This window comes from Podarcis muralis, chromosome 3, assembly GCF_964188315.1.
Source record: "Podarcis muralis chromosome 3, rPodMur119.hap1.1, whole genome shotgun sequence".
In the NCBI taxonomy this organism is placed as follows: Eukaryota; Metazoa; Chordata; class Lepidosauria; order Squamata; family Lacertidae; genus Podarcis; species Podarcis muralis.
Window position 1 is genome coordinate 84742690 of NC_135657.1, and position 23045 is coordinate 84765734.

Here is a 23045-nt window from a genome sequence, read left to right on the forward strand (position 1 = left end):
GGGGTGTTAAACTAAATCCTGTATAGGCAACATGCTGCTTCTTAAGCATTAAAAAGGAAGAGTACTAGGCTAACTCCGTATGAAAGTTTCCTGGCTGTGATTATAAGTGAAGGTTGAATTAAGCTCATTCAAACTGGCAACTGCAACTGCAGGGACAGGAGACAAATTTGATTACATTCACATTTAAAGCTTAATTTATCAAACATTGTTAAACAAAACGTGGAGCACAGCCATCCTTCAAAAATCCCACTTATCAGAATTTCTGCAATGCAGTTCTCCAACCAATGTTCATAAAAAAGGATGTTGGGAGAAAACGTGTATAAAATGAATATATTTGTGAAAATAATATACAAAAATGCATTTACGGGGATAAATTGCTTGCCAAAAACATGTGCGTTTGTCAAAACCGCTGACAATAATGTGTTAAAATTAATTTTATAATGAATGATTTTAGAGTGTTGTGTTGTGTTGTACTTTTGTACTGTTTTATTGTTGTTAGCCACCCTGAGCCCGGCTTCGGCTGGGGAGGGTGGGATATAAATAACATTTTTTATTATTATTATTATTATTATTATTATTATTATTATTATTATTATTATTAAAATACAGAAACTGCAGAAACGTGGAGAACTGAATGTAAGAAGAGAAAAATGAGAAACTGGGAGATCTGAAATTGACAGATCCTTCCATGCCTAGTGACATTGGATAATTTTTTTCCCTGCTGGATGTTCTAAATGTAGTTGTAACAATCACCCCCCCTGCCCACTAGTATATGGTTGACACACAGCTCTCTTCATTTCCAACATGCTATCCTACAGAGGCAGTTGGAGTTCTAAAACAGTGTTTCGGGGCAGTTCTGAATTGGATATGGGTGTGGATGAACAAACTGAAGCTTAATTAGAGATGCCATGAGGAATCTAATAGGCTGCACCAGAAATGAGAATCCCTAATTGAGTCCTTGCAAGTAAGTTCAAATTGAGCAGGGAATGCTTGAATGCCCATCTTTGACACCTCTGCTGCCCCCTTCCCTTACACCCTGAGGGCCCAGTGACTCACATGTAGTAGTGGGGGAGGGGGGGTCCAAGATGCTCCAGATTCCTGGCAAAGTGCCTATTCCCCATGGGACTAAGATTACAAATCCCAGCTGCCGTAGGAAGAAAATATGGTGCTATTTGCATCAGTTTCCACTAGGGAGAAAGTGCTACAGCTTATCAACCCTTCTTTTCCTATACATGTCCCCGATAGCCTTACAAATACATTGAATGAAAAGAAAGAGGACTGCCTCCATAGGTACATCAAGTCAGCAATCTTTTCCTTTGTACAGTTCCCCAGGAAGGGACTGCACATTACGACATACATCCACTTTGTAGGAGCGTATTATAAGACATTTCCTCCCTGTGTGGCTGCCGAGGAAGTATTAGCTGCTTTGAACACCTATAAAATGTTGTTGGAAGGAAGAGGAAGTCTGCAGGTCACCTTGTTGGTTAATAGATTATATGGCTTAATCCACAGATCTATGTTCCATAAATGAGTCTGGGGTGAGCAAAAAGGGTAGGTTTCACTCCAAAACACAGAGAAAACCAGAAATTCCTCACTGCTACCTACAATCCTTCAGTTGTCCCACTGAAGCCATTGCCAGATTTGCAAGGTGATGAACAAAATGGCAGAAATTGTTAAAAAATGCTTGCATGGCTTTGTTTCACACATTCAGAAGACAAGCAAAGTATGCTCTTAAATGGGTGGGAAAACACGGTGTGCACAACTAAATATATCTGCTTTTCCTTATACTATTTCAGGATTGAAAATGCTATAATTGCAATAGTAGGTTACAAATCACTGGATGCATATTTTATTTCAGAAAAAGAAGTGAGCAGCTCATTTAACTATCTTATTAACAATCTACTAACAAGCGCAGCATTAGGCAACCCAAAAAATAAACATCGACATGCATGAGAACAATCTCTTCTTGTCTCTTGTCTAGCGTACTTACACTAAGGGCAGCTGGTCCAGGAGGTCCCATATCTCCCTATAAAATTAGGCAAAAACCAAAAGTCAGTGATCTTCTCACTCTAAAAAAAACTTAATTACTTTTTAAAAAGTATTTTATTGATCTTTAAAAAACAGGAACACACGCACACTTGAAAGATGAGTACAGGATTCCATCTTTGAAAGGAAAGAAACCCAAAGCTTACAGCTTCAGCTGCTCCTTCAACTTACATAGTTCTCCCCCATTTCTTTTAGGTAGGTTAGGATAAAAGATGATTGCTGACCAAGGTCACCCAAGTGAACATCATAGCTGGGTGAGGTTTTGAACTAGATCTGCTTCGTATTAGTTCCAACACTCCATAATCATTACATGACACCAGCTATTTTGTTTTGCTTATCAGACAGTGTCTGGTCAGAGGTCTCTCTCTATACATATAAGGGAAGAATATGTACCAAAATGACCACTCACCAGTCACCTCAGTGGGCAGCTTTTGCGACCCGGCGTGGGCTCCCCAGCCTCCAGAGCCATGCCATAGTTGCATGGCCATTGCTCCGTCTCCTGGGCTAGCCACCGAGGCTGCAGGGCTCCCGCCTGGCCCTGGTTTAAATCAGTCAATGCCACGGCGGCAGCCTGGGGGACGGAGCAAAGGCCAGGTAAGGTATGCGCCTGCCAATGCCATTCAGTCAGCTCAGAGCATCAGTGGAGCAGCGTGAAGAGAGAGGTTCATCAGAGGATCAGGAGGACGGGGAAGAATATGTACCAAAATGTGTTGCTACCGCGGCAAAAAAGGGAATGCATGAACAAAAGCGGAATGACCCGGTGACATCACACATTGTACATTTAAAGCACTCTGGTGCATTTTAACAGGCATGACTTCCCTCTGGAGAGGGAGGTATACATCCCCCAAAGAACAAAAAGAAGCAGGGGGAGATCCATGTAATATGTGTGTGTAGAGGGGAAGGGATCACCTTGTTGGCGTCCATCACTCTTATGGAGGGAGGGAAGATAAATGGATGGCATAAGCTTTTGTGGACCAGAGCCCATTTTGTCAGATGACCAAAGCATTCATTGATGTATAGAGAGAAGAAAGGGGGGGGGGAGTTGTTTTACAAACTGAGAGCAAAGGACCAAACAACTGAGAGTGGTGCAGATGTGTCACATTACTATGCAGAACACAAACGGATACAAGATCCAATCAGCAGAACACAAATGAATACTAGATCCGATCAGGTGTGACCCATTCCCAACTCCTGGGTGCTGGAGGTGAACGGGCTCAGCAATATGAATAGGGCAGATCAATACCTAAAGAGGGATAATTACAAAATAATTAAACTATTTATAAAATGCTGTAATGTAAAGGTGAGTCAGACGCGCCTGGCTTAGCACACATAATACTTGTCATTGCAACGCATTTGCTTGCTTGCAGGGAAGATGAGTAGAAGCAAGGAGAGAAACGGAGGGGCTGCATTTTTCCAAAGAAATACAAATTGCAGTTTGTGCTCCCCTACAATGTGTGTATTACCAGGGATCCTGCACAGCAAATGAGCAACCATTACAGGTTTATTTGTTTTTCAATAATCTCTTAGTGATACAGAAATAATTGCATCAAAAACCAGAACAGTGTAATTATATGCATATTAAATTTATGAACAGTGATTGTTCTAAAGTGATTTTTGACCATTTTCCTCATTAAACAAGCCTTGTCTGGATATTCTTGCAAATCATCAGGATTTAGTCATTTGCGTATCCACATACGAATGAATACCTTTTCTCCCTTTATACCAGCCACTCCAGGATCACCGGGATCACCTTTCAAACCCTATGGATTAAGCAAAAAAAAAATTATAATAAATAAATGTACCATTACTTCAGCAATACATTAATGCATGTGCCAGCAAAATAAAGCCTTGAGGCTTCTTTAAAATTGCAACCAGAGCAGTGAAGCATCAAAGAAGAACCAAAGAGCTGTAGCAGGTTGTATGAATTACTTGACATAAATTATGAAATGCATATGGGAATTTTGCAACACTGAAAGACTAACTCATCCCCTTTCACTTTTGTAAGTTTTTTCTTTCTTTCAACACACTAGCTTATGGAACCAAAGGGGAACCAATGCACTCCCCACTAAATTTTCAGCTATTTAGAGAAGAGAAGACATTTCATGAAGTATCCAGAATGTGGGAGAGATTCAAAAGCATGCCTGTTTAACAGGAATAGTGTTCTCATCATACTAAAAGACATCTTGAACCAAAGAATAGACTTCTCACATTTGAGGATCAGATATAGAAACAAGGGTTATAAATGCAATGTGATAAGATGTAGTAGTACTATTACTAAAATTTGTGTTTCCCCTTTCTACATAAATATGTTCAAAGCAGCTCACAAAAGAACATCAAAAATGCAAATCAATACATCCTTACAATAACAATACAATTTCATTTTGAAACATGACAATCCAACAAATAATTCACTCTGATAACATAAGCATTATAACATTTAAAGACGCTATAAAACACAGTTATCTTTAAATTAATCAATTAATGACATTTCTATTCAATTAATGTCAACAATATTATTGTTAGCAGTAGTAGCATTGGTGGTAAAATAATTTATATTATGTAATATACTATAGGAAGGTCACAGGAATTTATTTCTGGCTAGTCTGGCAGATTATAGTTTTTAGAAGAACAAAAACATAAATACAATGAGTATTTATGTTACAATATTATGTTACAATATGTTATGTTACAATACTATATCATCACTGTGGTATCAGCTTAGGTGGCTGCGATTGACACAGGAAAAAAAAGTTATACATGTTATTCTATAGGAGAATGATGATTCATGGCCCCAAGTCCTCCTTCCTCCTCCTTCAAGGTTTCCTAATACTATAGCTTGTTTTTCGGTAAGAGGAAAGCAAGTGGCACTAAAATGAGAAGCAACATCTGTGCTCTGGGGGGAACAGAAACATTAAATCAGTAAGTATTCAAAATACTCGTATTTGTGCAACTTCACTTCCTGCAAAAATTACATTAATTCACCATCTGGAAGAAAGATCATTTAGAGCTATATGAGCATTTAAGTATCCACTTTGGATTAAATGGTGGATGTTGTCAATAATTCTGATTTAGCTTTGATGTGGCCTTTATTATGCGTGCCAGCAACAGAAGAGTTAAATCTGAAGTAGTCTTTGATTTATCAAAAAGAGACAGGCCAAGCAAAGGAAAAAGAAAGTGAGAGGAAGGCTTCTCTATGGCTTATTAATGCCTGTGCATGAAATGGTATAAATGCAAATCATGAGAATCTGATTTCTGAATGAATGTTTAAGGTTTCTGAATTGCTATGGTCTGAAAGTGGAATTGGTTTAGGTGGTAACTTTAGAACACAAATGGAATAATATCTTCCATCAAAGAAATCACTTCTGTGGCTGTATTTACAGGAGAGATGGAACTGAGAAAAAGACACACAAGGAAACATATGCTATTGCTTAATAATTCCACAAGCGCAATAAATCCACAAACTTCACTCACTCCTAACTGGTATGTACATAGCATGATGCTATTTAGAACTTTGTTGCTTAATTTGCAAAATGGGTGAGGTTGAATCAGGCCAACATTTATCTGCCCTTATTTGAAAACAGCTATCTTCTCCCAGGAGTCTTTCCCCCGGATGGGAAAATGGGAAGACAGGAACTGATAGATACAGTCTGGCTACATAGAAGAGGCCTCATGAACTTGACTCCTAGGAAGGTTACCATCAGCAATAGTTGTTCGCAATAAAGCAGAAGAACCTGTATCAGGTTAGATGGGATATTTTACGTGCCCTGCTATGATGGATCATTCTGAGCCCTGTTGGAACATTCCATCACTGCTGTGTCAGAATTGACAGCTCATCATTTACCACCACAACCAGGCTGAGGTGGTTAGGTCCTCTTGGTGCCAAGGGCTAGAACTGTACAGGTGTAGAAAGTTTAGCCATTTGCAGTTTGACTGATGCTGCACTTACATCTGAGGTTCTGGAAGTGATAGTGAGGAACATACCCTATCATGAAATCTGTGCTTGGTGCGACACAGCAGAACACAATGCTGTTGACTGTGGGTTCCACTCATGCACACAGCAGGCATGATATCAAGGTCACAGCAACGATAGTAGCTTTAGTAGAATTAGTATACCAGCATTAGGAGCTAACAAGTGTTGTGGCTGAAAGGGTGAGGTGCTACCATTGCCTCTTAGTGATCTATGACTGTTTCCTTGCTGGCAGCGGCCTTTTAAGTTCAAGTTAGGGTGCCAACTGAACATTCTCATTGCTGAAAATAGCATGTATCTGAGTCATTCAAGAACTTTAGCACTCTGGCTTCCGTCTAAGATCTAGAACCGTCTCTCATTTGGGCCTGCACGTACATGCTCCCAAATGTGAAACTGCACAGAGGGAAACGTAAGATTATTATGCTACATTTCATATTTGAGCTCAAAGTACAGAACAGACATGTAGCGCACTAATTGAGAATGGAGCACACAATTAAAAATAGCACTTCCCCCCTTTAAAATTCCATTCAACACATGGGTATAATCATTTCCTGGCCACTGCTCTCCTGTATTCTAAATAGTCATGTAGTTAACCATGGCTATCTTTACTCATGTGACCCTTCTCAAATGAAGTGCTACGTGTGCCACAACATTGTACCCAGACACAAAGTGACAGTTTGAAGACATCCATAAACATACAACTTTACCTATTTATTTTTTTAATACACCAGCTGTGAGGAGGGTTGGGTAAACTGGTGTCAAAGCTAATTGATTCAATGGCCTTCCTAACAAGAACGCACTTTTAAAAAATATAGAAAAAAGGTTGCATACCAAGTAAAGACAGCTAGAATTTCCAAGGGGGAAGTAATTATGTCAGCTAGCACAGCCCTGTGACCTGCTTTTCAAATTATATTGTTTTTAACCCTACCTTATGCTGGTTTCCTGACTATAAGCTGTTTTTAGAGAAGTCACTACACAAGGTGATAGATAGCCTGGAGTGACAACCTGTTAACCCATTACCTTTTTATTGGTCCATAAATGCTTGCTGTTTTTCTTCTGTTCTTTCAAAAGCTTTTCATTCTTATACAGGTGTATTAAACAAACAGCATTGATAATCGTGAAAAGAAAGAAAAATGCTCATTTTGTGAAGAAAATGGAGAAAAGACTAACCAATGCAGAAAGGCATTCTAAGAAAAATGTGCCTGCTTTAGTACCAAGGGAACTAAAAATATGATAGCAAAAAAGCAAAGTAAACAGCAAAAAAAAAATAATCAACAACAAAACCACCTCTCCATGCACAGGAATATAATCAACTGCTAAGAAAATCAATGAAATCAGGATATGCTCTTGGGTTAAGGCCTGTGTGGCGTTTTCTTCTATTACTTTGGGGGGTTTTTTTGGTGTGTATGTGTGTGTGGATTTTATTGCGCTAGCCAAAGGCCATGGCAACATCCAAAGAAGGAAAAAAGGAAAGGAAAACACACACACACAAACACATACACACAGTAGTCGCTACATATGAAGTAAAACCATGTTCAAAATTACACAGAATGAAAAGTAATTCTCAAATAAAATGTGAAAATTAGATGTCAGAGTCCCCTTTGCGACTGACCACTAGCCCATCCGGTTCTTTCTTCCTAATCTTCTTAGCTGCCAGGGCATAGCGAGCCACTTTATAAGTCACAGAGTCATCAGCATCACTCAGCAGCCATTTCACCCCCTCCATCCTGGTTAGATTTGTTTCCTTCGTGAAAAGGGGTTTTACGAATTGACTTCTTGGGTCTGTATATAGTGGACATTGTAGTAGGTTATGGCAAATGTCCTCTACACATGGTCGCCCACACTTTGAAAAGTGTGGCCTCGCTCCATAAGGAGGTAACGGGTTCAAGGCTACTATTGAGACACCCTAGTGGGGCTTGTTGAAAACGGCATTTTGATTGCCATCGCCCCCCTCCCAGTCATGAGAACACAGACTCCGGAGCTTTAGATGATATGTCACTGAACCAAGTTATTTATCTTCACATTTAGGGTGTGCTCTTCAACCATACATCCCTCAAAGCAGCTTACAATAAAACAAGTGTAATACTAATATGAAACAATTCAGTATAAAACCACAGGGGGAATATATAAAACAACGACATCTCAGGAGCACTTTTCTATTTTCAGCTTGCAAGAAGATAAACTTCCAAAAGCTCAAAAGAGCTTGAAATGTAGAACAGATAGAGTTACACTGGTCCACATGGGGCTTCAATGGAGTGGGTCTGGTGAGATAACTTCAAGTACCACAACAAATAAGCCTCGTTTCTCGTGGGAAAAGAGAATCTTACCTAAGAGGGCAGTGTGACCCAGAATAATGCCTCTCCAGCCTTCTAGCTGTACTCAATCCAAGGGTTAAACGCAAGCACAGTCTCCTTACTTGGGAGAAGAACTGTGCAACAAGCTGGTACTGCTACACTCTTTTTCAGAGCAGAGCAGGAGCATCTTTGCTTATGCCTAGTCATGTATTCAAGAACTCTGCTTATGAGCCATTGAACCAGGTGCCCTGAACCAGGAGTTGATGCTGAGACTGTGTGCTGATTTTATCAATAAAGTTTGGGGATTTTTCAAGCTCAGAGTCTGACTCTTTCATCCAAGGGTGGGAGCCAGGAAAAGTGCACTTTGTGTGTGGGGTGGGGGGAGATACACAGAAAGAGAGTGACTGTGTGTGCAAGGGAGTATATCATTTTTTAAAATGTGCATCAGGGTTTATTCAGCATCAGTAGTTTTCTCTTCTCACTGCTGTCAAAATAGCCCAGGCACACTTCCTTTCTCCCAGGATACAAAATAATGTTAGGAATATCAGGGAGTGCTATAACTGGCCCCGGCGGAGAATGCTTTGACACAATCCTCCAAAGATCTCCCGTTTCTGTTAAATATGAAAATAGTGCATACATTAAAAATGTTATTTTAAAAGTTAGTAAGGTAACATAGATTGGATGCCAAGCAAACTGGGAATAGCAACATGAATGGCATTCATAATCAATATTTATGCTGTTGGCTGTATTTGAAATTGTAGTTCCTGGCTGACGTGCTGTGTGTCTCCAGTGTGCTGAATGGTAAAGTGGAAGGTGCGCATGGGGAGTTAACAGACAGTTTTTATATTCAAACCTAGTTCCTTATAAGACTAACTAAATAAGACAGCAAGTGCAAACCATCTGATGATGGCAAGGAAGTTAACTATTGGGGATGGACTTCCACTGTTTCAGGCTTATGGCTCCAGATTAAACAGTTCTTTCACATTAGATAGATGAAAAATTTGTAGAAGCATGGGCAGGAAAAGAAATGGTGTCAGCCGGGAGGACTTCATCCGTTTACAGAAGGGGGTTCGACCAAGCAGAACAGGAGGCAGAAAAGTGATTTTTGCTCATTATTTTCTCCCCACTGTGGTGCCTCTATCACCTCCCCCATGCTGTTCTGGAGAGTTCTGCCAAACCTTTGGAGCAGATTTGCAGAGACCATAGGAGAGGGGGAGGAATAGGCAAAAACCACTCTCCCCCCTTCCATTAACAGAGGCTTCTACTACATAAAAAGTCCCTCTGCAAATGGAAGGCGCCATTGGATAAAACCCACTGAGATTAAACAGATGTGTTGGGCGCAGGTAAGTAAGGTAAAGGTAAATGACCCCTGGGCGGTTAAGTACAGTCAAAGGCGACTATGGGGTGCGGGACTCATCTCACTTCAGGCCGAGGAAACTGGTGTTTGTCCATAGGCAGCTTTCTAGGTGATGTGACGAGTGCCAGAGCGTACAGAAAAGCCATTGGGCGCAACATAAATTGGAGCCATAACTAACTTTCTGTGCATGCCCACCCACTTCTGAGTGTTTGGTCTGGTGTAGCAAACTGCTCATATCCAGTAAGCAGTAGCAGCCAGTATGCTTGGGCAGACCTGCAGTGCCACCAACCCAACACCGCAGTCACCACAGCCCAGCTGGATGTGGCTGGAGAAAAGTAACGGCAAGACGGAACTGTGCACATGTACTGGCAGGAGTGCTGGATTGGCTCTATTAGTGTATCCATGCAGCCTCAATCTCACCATCACTCTTTGCCCCTAACCAAGCCCTATGCAAGTAAGTTGTAGCAACACCAGTGTTAGGGTGGCTCTGTTTCGCCACAGTGACTGCTGCTGACAGGAAGAGTTTACAGACAAAGAGCAGCTATAATATAAATCACTGAGGATAGGTAAAACATTAACTCACATCTCTTCCAGGTGTTCCATCTGTTCCTTGCTCTCCGCTATCTCCTTTTTCACCCTAGGAGAAAAAAACAAGCAATTCTTTTAACATTCTTCAAAAAGCGTATCTAAAAGGAGAATGATTATGGAAAATTTAAAAGAACAATGACCTTTTTCAGTATAACGTGTAATTGCATCGGGAAACTATTGCATTTTATTTTTTATTTTTTTGCACTAAGTACAGTTGAATTCAGACACATACAGCAAATTGAAAATGTATAGCATCACAACTCAATGGATTCAGCAAGGTTTAGTAATGCTAAATGAATTCAGTAATGTTTAGTAATGGAATTCAGAACCAGGAAGGAAAATGCTGCGATAAAAATTACAGTGAAATTTGCTAACTGAAGTTCACAGTTAAGAACAGAGAAAATTTCAGATGCAAAAGAACTACAATTGGCACTAATTATTCTTGTTTTTCCACCATTTGTTCACATCATATTATCACCGTCCCAACAACATTCAACCTGCATCTGACAGAGCAGGCTCTGGTCCATGAAAACTTGTCGGAATAAATTAGCTAGACTTTAAAGTGCAACAAAATTTGTCATTGCTGCTATTATCCTAGCAGCCTCTGCTTATAAAATACTGACTTAAATTGCTATGCCTTCCATGTCATCAGAAGTACCACAAACACAAAAACTGGGAACGGATGGTTAGTAGACACAAGCTTTACCTACACAGTATTGCAACTGCAATTACAGGATCAATCTGTAAATTCCCATTCAAAGAAGATAGTGCAGTAATCAAACCCCATAGCAGACTTGAACTCAGGTGCAGGGGGAGAGGAAGATAATAACCTTGCTGCAGCAGTTTGTCCTGCTGTGCTGATGACCCCCTTTTAAAAATCACGGCAGATGTAGAAACCAGGACTGAAGAGCGGGAGTTCTCTTCTTTCAAAAAGTGAGCTAAAATTAAAGAGAAATGGCTCTCCTAAATAATGGGCTATTAATGTGGGGAAAGTGGCAACCGAAAGTGGTGTTTACTTGAAATACACTTTTAAGTTACCGTACTTTCCCCCCTGCCTTTTAGTATACATTGTATTTTACCATTCTGTTTAGATGCTGTTTCATCTTATTGTTATTTTATTTTTGATTTGTGTATAATTGCCTACTGACATTTTGAGGCTTTTCTTTTATGCTCGGTAACTTAGTGGCTGAGTATGTGCTTTGCCTGCAGTTCACAATCCCAGCATCTCTAGGTAGGGAAAACACTTTTGCCTGAAACCTTGAAGAGCTGATGTCAGGCTGTGTAGAAAATACTGAGATAAATGGACCAATGGCGTGGCTCAGTACAAGGTAGCTTCCCATGCCTTTGTGCAAGCATCCCTAAACTCGGCCCTCCAGATGTTTTGGGACTACAACTCCCATCATCCCTAGCTAACAGGACCACTGGTCAGGGATGATGGGAATTGTAGTCCCAAAACATTGGGAGAGCTGAGTTTGGGGGTGTCTGCCTTTGTGGTTCTGGCTTTTTTTTATACTTTTTGTCTTACTGTTTAGCTGTCAGTAATTATTCTTCTTCATATGATTTTGGTTAACAGTCAAAGAACCCCATGAATTTTGCACAGTCACCATATTCCATACAAAAAGGAAAACAACTTGGAAGAAGAACCACGCTGTTGCCTGCTACCTTACTGCAAAGCAACACATGGAAAATGCAAATTGCAGCGGTGAAGCATGAAGCATGTTCAAATCCTTCCCCCAAACACCCTTCTTCTGCTGAACAGTGCCTTCCCACTTGCCCTTCAATAGCACTGTGGGTGCATATATATATAAGGTAAATGTGCTTTTCACTGGAAAAGTGGCAGATGGTTCCTAAGTCCAGGAGAAAGGAAGGCAGCCTATTCTGGAGAGCTGGGGGTGAGGGTTGCTGGGGGTGATGGTTGCAGTTCACCTGAAGGATCAGGTGTACAGTGGCCTCAGTGCTACAGGATGCCTTTTAACAGCTTGCCAGCAACAACTATTCCTGCACAGAGATAGCAATTCAGTGGCTGCCCTCAGAGCTGGCCCTCGAAGATGGTACAGAGACAGCAACTGCTGCAAAATACTATGGCCATAGTGCTGGTGGGCCTTTCTGCAAGGGACCATGGGACGCTAGTCCTGAAAGATGTTCCCTGGCTGCCAATACATCACTGAGCATAATTCAAGGTGCTAGTTTTGATATATAACGCCCCCAAAGGCCCGGGACCTGTTTAATTGTAGAAACACCTCTTTCCTTGCTGCCCTGCTTGGACCTTGAAATCGGCTAGGGATGAATGGAGTCAAAGGAGTTATGATCCACCAGAAGGCCTTCTGGCATCCTAGCTTTGGAACATCCTTTCATCTAGGGTTAGGCTGGCACTGATTTTATCCATCTTTCAGTGCCAGCTGAACACCTTCCTCTTCATGTAAGGCCTGTGCTGGAACAGATGTGAGAGATATTGGCAGTTTTATCTTCTGCTTCTTCTTGTTTTCTTGTATTTTAAATTGTTGTTACCTACCTTGAGATCATTTATGATTAAGGGCAGGATAGATATCTTATAAATAAAATAAAAAAACTGTCAAGCTCACGCTTCTCTGTTTCACTACAAATCACTCTTTTGCGGCAAAGAATGGGTCTGTCAAATTTTATTACACACATTTGTTTGTAACACTGTTAAGACCCTGAGGTTTTCATCTTTAGGATCAGTTCAGGTGTGTTCATCTTGGTTTAATGAACTATGGCTTATTCAACCAGAACAAGCATGGTACTCACTGCATCTTTCCCCTGCCTTCTCGCATGCGCTGTTATGAAAGACCTTTGTGGTTTGTTAACCCATAGTTTCCAGTTACATCTGAACTTGGAAACTGAGGCTTAATATCAGATATTAAACCACAGTTTCCCAGTTCAGGTGTAGCGGGAAACTGTGGTTTAAGAAACCCCCAAAGACTTAAATTATTGCATGTGAGGCATGAGGTAAAAAGCACAGTACTTATTTCTGAACCAGGCATTAGAGTACAAGCAACCTCTACATCAACAGTAGCAGCACAGCTAGTTAGCTGATTTTTGAAACACGTCTGGCATGTTCTTAGGTCTTCACTATTTTATAATGGCTTGACTAAAGCTGGTGCCTGCTCAGCTAAGCAAAATCTGGCAGCTAAGAGGTAAAAAAAATGTATTATTAATGTCCCTATTGTTGATTATTCCTGTTTTTCAATGTGGGCATTGACATGTATAAATGAGAAGCCTCTAGCAATTACTGAGATCAGTTTCTACTGAGCCACAAACCTGAGGCTGCAATTTGACTTGCATATAGGTGATCTCTGTAATCCCACTGACACTCCAGCAGTTATATGGATATATATATATATACGGTCACAGCATATGACAACTTTTAAGTAAGTGAAATTAAGGGCAGCTATAAAACTTAAAATGCAGATTCACTAGGTTCTGAGAATGAATGCTATTCCTAAAAAATGAAAGGGGTTATGTTTCTCTAAACTCCCATATCTACCAAAGTTGAAACTTAGCCCTTTAAAAAGGAGTACAATATCAAAGAAGAGTCTCTATATTATTCATCACTTTAATTCTGTTATTGTAACAGTCCAGAACTAAGTTGACTCAACTAAGATGATTTCTGCTCCATGTTCTTAACTCAAAGCTCTTTCTCCAGTGTAAACAATATAGTCAATGTACTTGACTTCCAGCATATCAGAGCCTAACTAACCCTGGAATTTTCTTCCAAATTTTATGCCTACTACTATACACCCAGTTTAATGTTTTGCAGTCTGGCAAATTTATAAAATATTTTAAAAGTGATTTTATTTTGTAAACATTGCTTATGTTCTAATTCTAGAACCTTAAAACTGATGTCCTACAATTGTTGTGGAGTTGCAAACCATCAATTGGGGCCATCTGAGCTAGAAAAGAGTTGTAGAACCCAAAGGCTAGTGGCAGCGATATGCTGGGGAAGGGAAGAGAGAGAGCCAGATGGAAATGGAAGAGTGGAAAGGAAAGCAGAGAACAAAGAATAAGGAAGCAATTGTTAGAAACTCTGGTTTCATTCAGTGAATATGGTGCATTCTTCTTCCCTTGAAGTCTTTATTATTTCCTTGAGTCTACAAACAAACCCATCCTATCCTTCACTTTTTCCACATTACTGCTCATTACTTCTAAGAGCCCTGCGCCTTTTTATAATTTTCTACTGAATTCCAAGAGTGCCACAAAACAGTTCCAATAATGGCTTGGGGGGGGGGGGGATCATATTCATGGAAGCAGCTTTTTGTTGCTGCTGCTGTAGGGGCTCTATCCCCATGTTGCATGGGTCACCATTAACAGAACTGCCAGTCTTACATTACACTGTTCAACACACACACGCCACCCCTTGAGTGTACTTGGTGTTCAGAACTTCAAGCACTTCACAAGGAACTGCAGTGAGAAAGAAATGAATACATATCAAGGCCAGTTGGTAAACAGGTGTGACTAGATGGCGAATTGAACAGATCCATGCCTGATTCACCATGTGGCAACACTAGATAGCACTGCCAAGTTTGCAACTTAGAATGCCATACTGATGCAAGACTTCAGGATTGAGTGGCGGCAGAATACACATGGACTTTGTTGCAAGGTGTACATTTGGCAGTAAACAATTAAATGACCACCTTGCTGTGCTGTGCATGGACCCACTCCACTCATATTCTCACCATATCAAAATGGGGAGTTCCCCTGCTGTGCAAGCAACTGAGTAGTTCTCCCCATCCTCTAGCACACAGTCCTCCACAGCTCATCTCCAAACATCCAGCTTCTGCCACTACCTCAGCTGATATCTCAGAACTCCATATCCAAATCACCCTGGCTAAAACCAATGAATACACTCAGTGGCCGTTTAAAAGCCCTTTAGAGACAGGAGAGTGCCTCAGGAGAAGACTCTAGCCTTCAAACTTATTTCCCTATGTTTCCCCCTTACTTGGTGCACACACTCCCCACATGATGATACCTTCACTATTTCACCTCACTTTCTCCCCATCTTGTACTGACAACAAATTAGAGGGAAGAAAAACACTCCCTTACTTTGCTTTTAAGAGCACTGAGGTAGCCAACATGATATCTGAGAGGAATTCAAACATTTCTCACGTCTCCTACCAGCAGTCCTTACTAGAATGACATTTACAAAACAAACGCTGCCTATGCTTAACCCTGAACAAAGTAATTGCATGAAAAGTCATAGGAAGCCATGCTGGTCCATCTTGGGGGGGGGGGGGATTAAAAAGCCACAGTATAATGTACCTTCATCACCCAAAATTAAGTGTGAGAAACCTGTGGCCCTCCAAATGTTGTCAACGCCAAATCCCATCAGCCTCAGCCAGTGTAGCTATTGGTTAGAGATGATGTAGATTGTAGTCCCACAATACCTGGAGAGCCACAAGTTCACTACACCTGCCCTAAATTTGCCAACAAAATTACTACTAGTAGTAATCCAGTCATTACTACTAATTTATAAAGGTCCCGCTCCACAAGTCTGCCAAGTGAAGTGTGGCAGGTACCTTAACCAAGTTATTTGGGATACTATGAAGAAAGCATAGATCTCTGAAGAACAGGATTTGTCTTCTCATATAGAAGCCTTTAAATTCCTACAAATGGTCTTCAGCAGAAAGGTCGCCATCTTAGATGCTGAGAATTTTCATGTACAAATATTTTTATAACAACAATATTTGCAGTATAACAAAGTGCAAGGGGCACACTGCTGAATCCATAAATGAGAGATTTTAAAAACAGATTAGACAAGCACCTGCCTTAGATGTGATTATGAGTAGCGGATGAAATACATGACACTTAAGGTCACTTACAGGCCTAAATTCTATAATTAGCCTTGCATTTTCATGACTGCCAGTTTACAACTCCATATAAATTGGGTCCAGATAACAGTGATAGTCAGTCATTTCCCCTCCAGATGTTTGAATTTAGCAAATTGGAACAGTGAGCTGAAGACACAGGCCTTTAGGCCTTTGTTCTGGTTTGCAGACAGAGATCTGGTATGAAGGCTCTCCAGCTTGGAGGCATTCCCTAGTTGCATTCATGCTGACTGAACCAGACTGCTCCCAGAATTACTGGAAGGATGCTCTCCCAGTAAGATGACAAACCTTGAGAATAGAATATAAGTAATAAACAAGAAATGGGGATGTAGACATCTCTCCTGGGATCACATAGCCTTGATCCCCACCCCACATCCCCACTCTTCTGCCTCCTTCTGGGATATTTATATCTCCTTTGCAAAACTAAAACAATAGGGAGAGGGTCATATGCAGTGTTCTTCAGGAAGGCATGACCAAAAAGGCTTTGGTGACAAACAACCAGAAGAAAATAAGAGAAGCAAATTTTGAAAGCGCCCTTACTACTCACGCAATAGGTCAATAAATCATATTTTAAGATTGATTTCTGATTTCTAGCTGGAGAACATTTGAGTCCTTACAAGAAACAGAAACTAGCCCCGTTCCCTTTTCTTTTAAAAAGGTAAGTCAGGAACCAATCTTTTCCTGTCAGTAGCTGACAAATGGCATTACTCTCACATAATGCATTTTTAAGACATCAACATTTACTGTGGATTCAGCAGACTGCTACAATTGTTGTTTAGAGACTAGCAGATTCCGCACAGCGATTACAACAATGTCAAATGTGTGATGGACTGGTGAGCATGTATTGTAAAGCCTCAGCTTCACAAGCTTCTGATACCAGTGTGACCTCTCAGTTTATATTTCTGCAAGTTCCTTAATTTGTTATACTTCCATTCCAGCCTTTGTTTGAAAAGCTCAGAGCAGTGTACATAGATCTCCCCTGCCCCATTTTGCTGCTGCAACAAACTTGTAAGGAAAACTATCCTATGAGATAGCGCCTGACCCAATATTACCCAGTGAGTTTCATGGCAGAATAGAATCTGGGTCACCTCTGCCTAAGCCCAACAAGGCAACTATAGGCTAATCCACACTTAAATTTTCTCCGCTCTTCCAGACATAGTCTGCACTTTAAAGCTCAGTGTCCAAGTGGCTTTCCCCCCCAAACCCCAGTCTTTAAAGCAGCATTGGAGCAAACATAAATCCGCAGAAAACCTGAATTGATGTTTGCTTTGATTGAACAATAAAGACCAGTGCGTGAGGACCCTCCATCTGCTCAGAATGAGTAAGAATAACAAAAGCCAGGCTTCAGAGTTTAGAGTTTGCTGGATTGCGACATAGGACAAAAGGTGGCAGTCTGTTAAAGGCAGCTAGCTCAGGAGAGGGTCAGAGCTATGGCTGATGTCCATCTGAATCCAGAGCTACTGGTTTGCCTACAGGAGAAGCAAGACCCTCTTGGGGTGTCAGTGCTGTGAATGCCTCCATTGTAGGCTCAGGTTGTATATGTGTGTCAATAAACCATGTGCCTCATTTCCAAAAGGAAACACAAACCCTAGGTAAAGCACTTAAAACACCCAGAATCTTGCATCACTCAGACATTGGGGGTGGCATGAAACAGTATTATCTACTTAGGTTTTCTATTTTGCAGTAGAGTTACTTCTGGCAGTTAAATATCTGACTGATAGACATTTTTATAAGGCTAAAATCCTATGCACAATTTCTTTGGAGTAAGCCCTATTGATCACAGTAGGACTTCTTTCCAAGAAAATAACTATTAAATTGGACAGCATCATTTTCTCAACGAGAAATGTACTTGCCTTTAATTTTGACTTTTCATTTAGAATTAATGAATCTTCTTACCTCCAGTATTTCTTGCAACATGCACTCATAGATGTCTAGCGCAGTGTTTCCCAACCTTGTGCCTCCAGATGTTTTTTGGCCTACAACTCCCATCATCCCTGACTAGCAAGACCAGTGGCAAGGGATGATGGGAATTGTAGGCCAAAAGCAGCTGGAGGCACAAGGTTGGGAAACACTGGTCTAGCGCTCTGAGAGCAAAGAAGTTAATGCTGTTTCTCCTTTTACATTTTGTTTCAATTTTTATTTTTCTCATCATGTTACACATACCATTATTAAACACTGGAAAATCAATAGCCCACTACAAAACTGATGCACTAGAGGCCACGTTCTTTGCTAGAAATACTTTATTGATTTTATATAGGTCAAATTCCCCCCCTCAATAGACTATTTGCACCTGGATATTTGCTGCTGCAAGTGGAAATCAATTTCTGTTCTCTAATAAACTTAACTTTTTATCGTTCTCAGAACAAAAATAAAGAGCTGCAAGCTGTTTTCAAGAAGGGTATTGCTCACATACAAATAGTAATCTGTATGTTGTGGCACAGTCCCAAATTGGCCACAAGAACAATATTTTACTACCCTGTCCTCTTTAGTTTTTTCTTGTCAGAACATTCTTTTATTGCCAATTATATACATTAATTTGTTTTGGCTGAATTCAGTTGTAATATGCTGCAGGCTTCCATAATTTGCTCTTCTCAGAACAGGGGGTTCCTTGCAAGCATGAAAGAGAAATAAGTCCTTGGCCTGAGCTCTGCAGACTTATTTGTCAGAGTAACACACCACACTTGCCAACTACAATACAGCAATATATGTTCTACTGCTACAACACTCTCATCAAAATTATCCTGAACCTTAAAGTGTCCAGTCAAGCTAAGTCATGTTAACAACCAATTCATTAGTTTTGTAACAAATGAAAAACTGAACCAAATGGAGTGTGTTTGGTTCAACTTTCATTCATTGCAAAACAAATGGGTAAAAGTGGGCTCACACTCATCTTCAAGTGAGGGAGCTTATCTTCCTTGGCAGAAAATGGTACAGTGGTGCCTCGCAAGACGAAATTAATCCGTTCCGCGAGTCTCTTCGTCTTGCGGTTTTTTCGTCTTGCGAAGCACAGCTATTAGCGGCTTAGCGGCTATTAATGGCTTAGCGGCTATTAACGGCTTAGCAGCTTTAAGAAAAAGGAAACAAACTCGCAAGACGTTTCGTCTTGCGAAGCAAGCCCATAGGGAAATTCGTCTTGCGGAACGACTCAAAAAACGGAAAACCCTTTCGTCTAGCAAGTTTTTCGTCTTGCGAGGCATTCGTCTTGGGGGGCACCACTGTATCTTCCCAGCGGCTGTCTCCTGTGATTGCCCCCCCCAAGCTCCTCTCCTCTCACGACACATCTCCTCTCCCTCAACCAAAACAAACAAACAACAACAACAACACCCCACAAATTGAAAATGGCTCATTCTAAAGATCAGAGACCACAATATTCAAAATAGTCGCTTTGCAAATGAACTGCTTTATATCTTTTTTTCTGATCTACCAAAATACTGCCCTGTTTGCTCCCGCACCCCCACAGGACCATCAGAGCTCTCAACATTTTTGACCCTCCAATGTGTTTCCTGAGCAAAACTCCATTATAAGTAAGTGCTGACATATGGTTACTTCAGGTTTTTACAGCTTCTGTTCCCCAGTCTTACATACTTTCAAGAGTGCTGGTTCTGAAAATGTGCAAAAAATGAGAGCAGTTACTGCAGAAAGATGTGGGGAGGACTTAAACTTTAAAGCCAAGAGCTGTCACAATGCAGCCATTCACAAGAACCTTCCTCCGTGAGACGTACTCCGCACAGGTGTTGGCTCACATTAATAGTCACCCTCAGACATCTGTCCACACAAAGCAGATGGTAATAGGCTTAATCAGAGAAGTGCAGCATGTAGGATTGTGTCCAGGATGGCTTCCCTATCCCATCTGTAGGGCAAAGCTGTTTTTTGTTATTAACGCACATCCTTCTGCCCCTGCCCTTTTAATCCATGCTTGGGAGTGCAAAGGGAATCAAAAGGACCTCACTTCACTCCTTTACTTGCCACTGAATCTGATACTGAGTTGGTTTGCGTCTCACACTTTGCCAGTTTGTTTTAAACCATGGCTTAATCATGAACTTGCCTCCTGCCCCCAGCACAGGATTCCTTAACCCCACAAGGCAATGTGTGCAGTAAGTCATAACTGCACCAATGTTTGTTCTTAGCTTATATCTGGCTTACTGTTTGTGGTTTGCCGTGTCATGCAAACCCAGATCGTAGTTTGAAGCAAACAAGCCACCATCTAGGTTTGCATGATATGGCAAGCCATACTGTGACCTGTGCATCTGTGGGAGCAGGATAAAGCCAGGTCAATGGTTTCAAACAAGGATTGGCAACCTGTGACCCTCCACGTATGGTTGGACTATCACTGAGCACTGGCCATGCTGGCTGGAACTGATGGGAGTTGAAGTCTAGAGGTCCACAGGTTCCCCACTTCTGATTTAAAAAATCTACAGCCTAGTGTGACACATGAAAGGGGCCACTGCAGGGGGGAAAAAGGAGTGCTATTTTGGAGCATGGTTGAAAATTCTTAGTACTAGCCATGGTTCAATTTCAGAAATGTAGAAAATGTCAGTTCCAAATTCAAACAGATACTTTTATTTCATGACTCATGGTACTGTATATAAGGGGTGGGGAGGGAGGGTGGTGAAGGCCCATGTTACAAGTTTGCACTCGCCCCAAAATTTACTATGTGTAAAATGGGATGTTTAAATTCCTTCAGTGAATAGGTGTTTGACACATTCCTTTCTTCAGCCTCTCTCTCTCTCTCTCTCTCTCCCCCTCTCTCTTTCTACCTCTCTCTCTCTCTCTCTCTCTCTCTCTCTCTCTCTCTCTCTCTCACACACACACACACACACACACACACACACACAAATGTGCACGCACACACTTCTGGCTTTCCTTGTCAGAGGTAATTCCATTACATCAGTATATTTTGAAGAGCTATAGATTATTATCAGCATCTATGCACTAAAGGACTGCTGAATGTCAAACTCTGTTTAAGCACTCAGAGATTCCTATAATATTTTGGACAACCACAAAACACTTGTTAGAATCAAGACCAAAACCAGAAAGCTATTAGCATTTGTGACTGCACATTTTTTCAAAGTCTGCATTAGAGTGAAGGAAAACTGAACACAAATAGTGCAGCCAGAGTGGCAGCAGCAGCTGCAGCCATCCCAACCCGGTGTCCAAATAAAATACAATTGTAAGACATAAGGATGCTTTGACACAGCTGCTGGGAAGCCACTTAAAATCATTAAAAGGTTAATTGAGAATTATTTAAAAATAAAAACATGCTCAGATATCATCCAAGCATGTCCCTTTTATCCATCTCACAACTGCTAGAAATAATGGAAGTTGATAGTAACTTTTCTCTTTTTGCAATATCATTTGCACTCCTAGATGGTCAAAGTTATTTTTAATCTGTTGCATACTTCATTTTTGGATGCAAAAATGATCTGTTTCAAAGAGGTGCACTCATTGGACCTGTCTGTAGGTCTCAATCAAATTTTAAAACTTGAAGAGTTACAAGCAGCATTTGTACCCCAGGAAAGTGTCCCCTGGTCCTACACATGCAGGAAAAAATGTCAGCTCAAGCCAATCTGCAATAGTAACATCCTAAGCAAATAAAATCTGTCCTAGTCTAGGTGCCACATGCACCAAGCCAACACAGCAAACTTTTTTGTCATCTGAGGGCCTTTAAAATGAAGGATGTCGTATTCAGCCTGTTCCCTATGCTACATCAACCTAAACCTTCTAAAAAATAACCACTAAACATGTAACCTGCTCAAATCCAGTTCAGTCACTCAGCCGGCCCCAAGAGTCCATGAAGCTACCTACTAGCAAGGTTGTAACCCAGTGAGGATGGGATGGAGACACAAATAAAACTGGCAGCCACCAATAATGCCTGTTCACATGACTACTGTGAATTGTGAGATTGCAGAAATCCCTTTTGAAGCTAATGTTGGAAATCACATGGAGTCCACCATGCATCACGTCTGATGATGGACATGAGATTCCTCTAGTTATTGCAGCTATAGTTGGTACATGATTCTATGAAAAAGGGTTAGCTGGCAGTCCTAAGTGCAAATATACAATAAATTACTGCTGGCAACATCAGCACCTTGTAACATCAGTTACCAAGTGTTTTGTCAAGGCTAGGTTTATGATGAAATATGAACAATGGTTACAAATTCAATTCAAACAGTAAATGTCACATTTTTGAAAACAGTTTTCTTATTACTAGACTGAACAGCAGAAGCCTTGCACTGAAGTGCTCTATTAGTGGCCTAGTTCACAATAAGCCATTCAACAAAGTATGGTTTAAATGGGAATGAGAAGCAGGCTTTAATCTATAGTTTAATGTGACATGCGAACTAGGCCATTATCTTTATAGAAAGTAGGAGTTTTGCATCTGAAATCGTGAGGACTGGGTCTCAGGTGAAGCTAGAAATAATTAAGCCAATATACAGTAATATCAAATAACATCAGTTTATATAATATATTATTATTTACCTTTTCTCCAACTTCACCTTTGTCACCCTTCAAGCCATGTTCACCCTGGTTTTGGGAGCAATGTAAGAAGTCAGTAGCATGCAAAACTTCTAAAACAACCATTTCAACATATTGAAGCAATGGATACTGCTTTACATTTCCCCTTTTGTGTTTCTATGTAAGAGCAGGGAAAGCTAATTACTCACTTCTTAAAAGAATTACAGAATATATTTTGACTCATAACAATGATTGAGATGGGGCTTCTAAATATACAAAAACCAAGCCTCAAAGGACCTTCATCCTTCGAAGTTTCTGTGTTGCCTTTATTGATAATAATGTTAACGTTCTGAAACACTTTCCTTTTATTAAAGCAGGGAAGCTAAAAATATAACAATAAAGGTTTGCATAGAATAACTCACCATTTCAAATCTAATATCCCCATGACATACATGACAATTGCAAGTTTGATCAAAATAGCTTGGACCATCTTT

At 40.7% G+C, this 23045-nt stretch overlaps 1 protein-coding gene across 4 annotated transcripts in view; it reads right to left on the bottom strand.

The window, feature by feature from the left end:
* The window catches only part of COL19A1 (collagen type XIX alpha 1 chain), a 192001-nt gene that overhangs the window by 88614 nt on the left and 80342 nt on the right, over positions 1 to 23045 (bottom strand). For all 4 annotated transcript variants that reach the window (XM_077926263.1, XM_077926265.1, XM_077926264.1 and 1 more), the window contains exons 12-15: positions 22576 to 22620; positions 10248 to 10301; positions 3753 to 3806; positions 1991 to 2026 (exon numbers count right to left, since the gene is read on the bottom strand). In XM_077926263.1, the coding sequence (XP_077782389.1) occupies positions 1991 to 2026; positions 3753 to 3806; positions 10248 to 10301; positions 22576 to 22620 (189 nt within the window). The remainder of the gene's footprint in view (positions 1 to 1990; positions 2027 to 3752; positions 3807 to 10247; positions 10302 to 22575; positions 22621 to 23045) is intronic.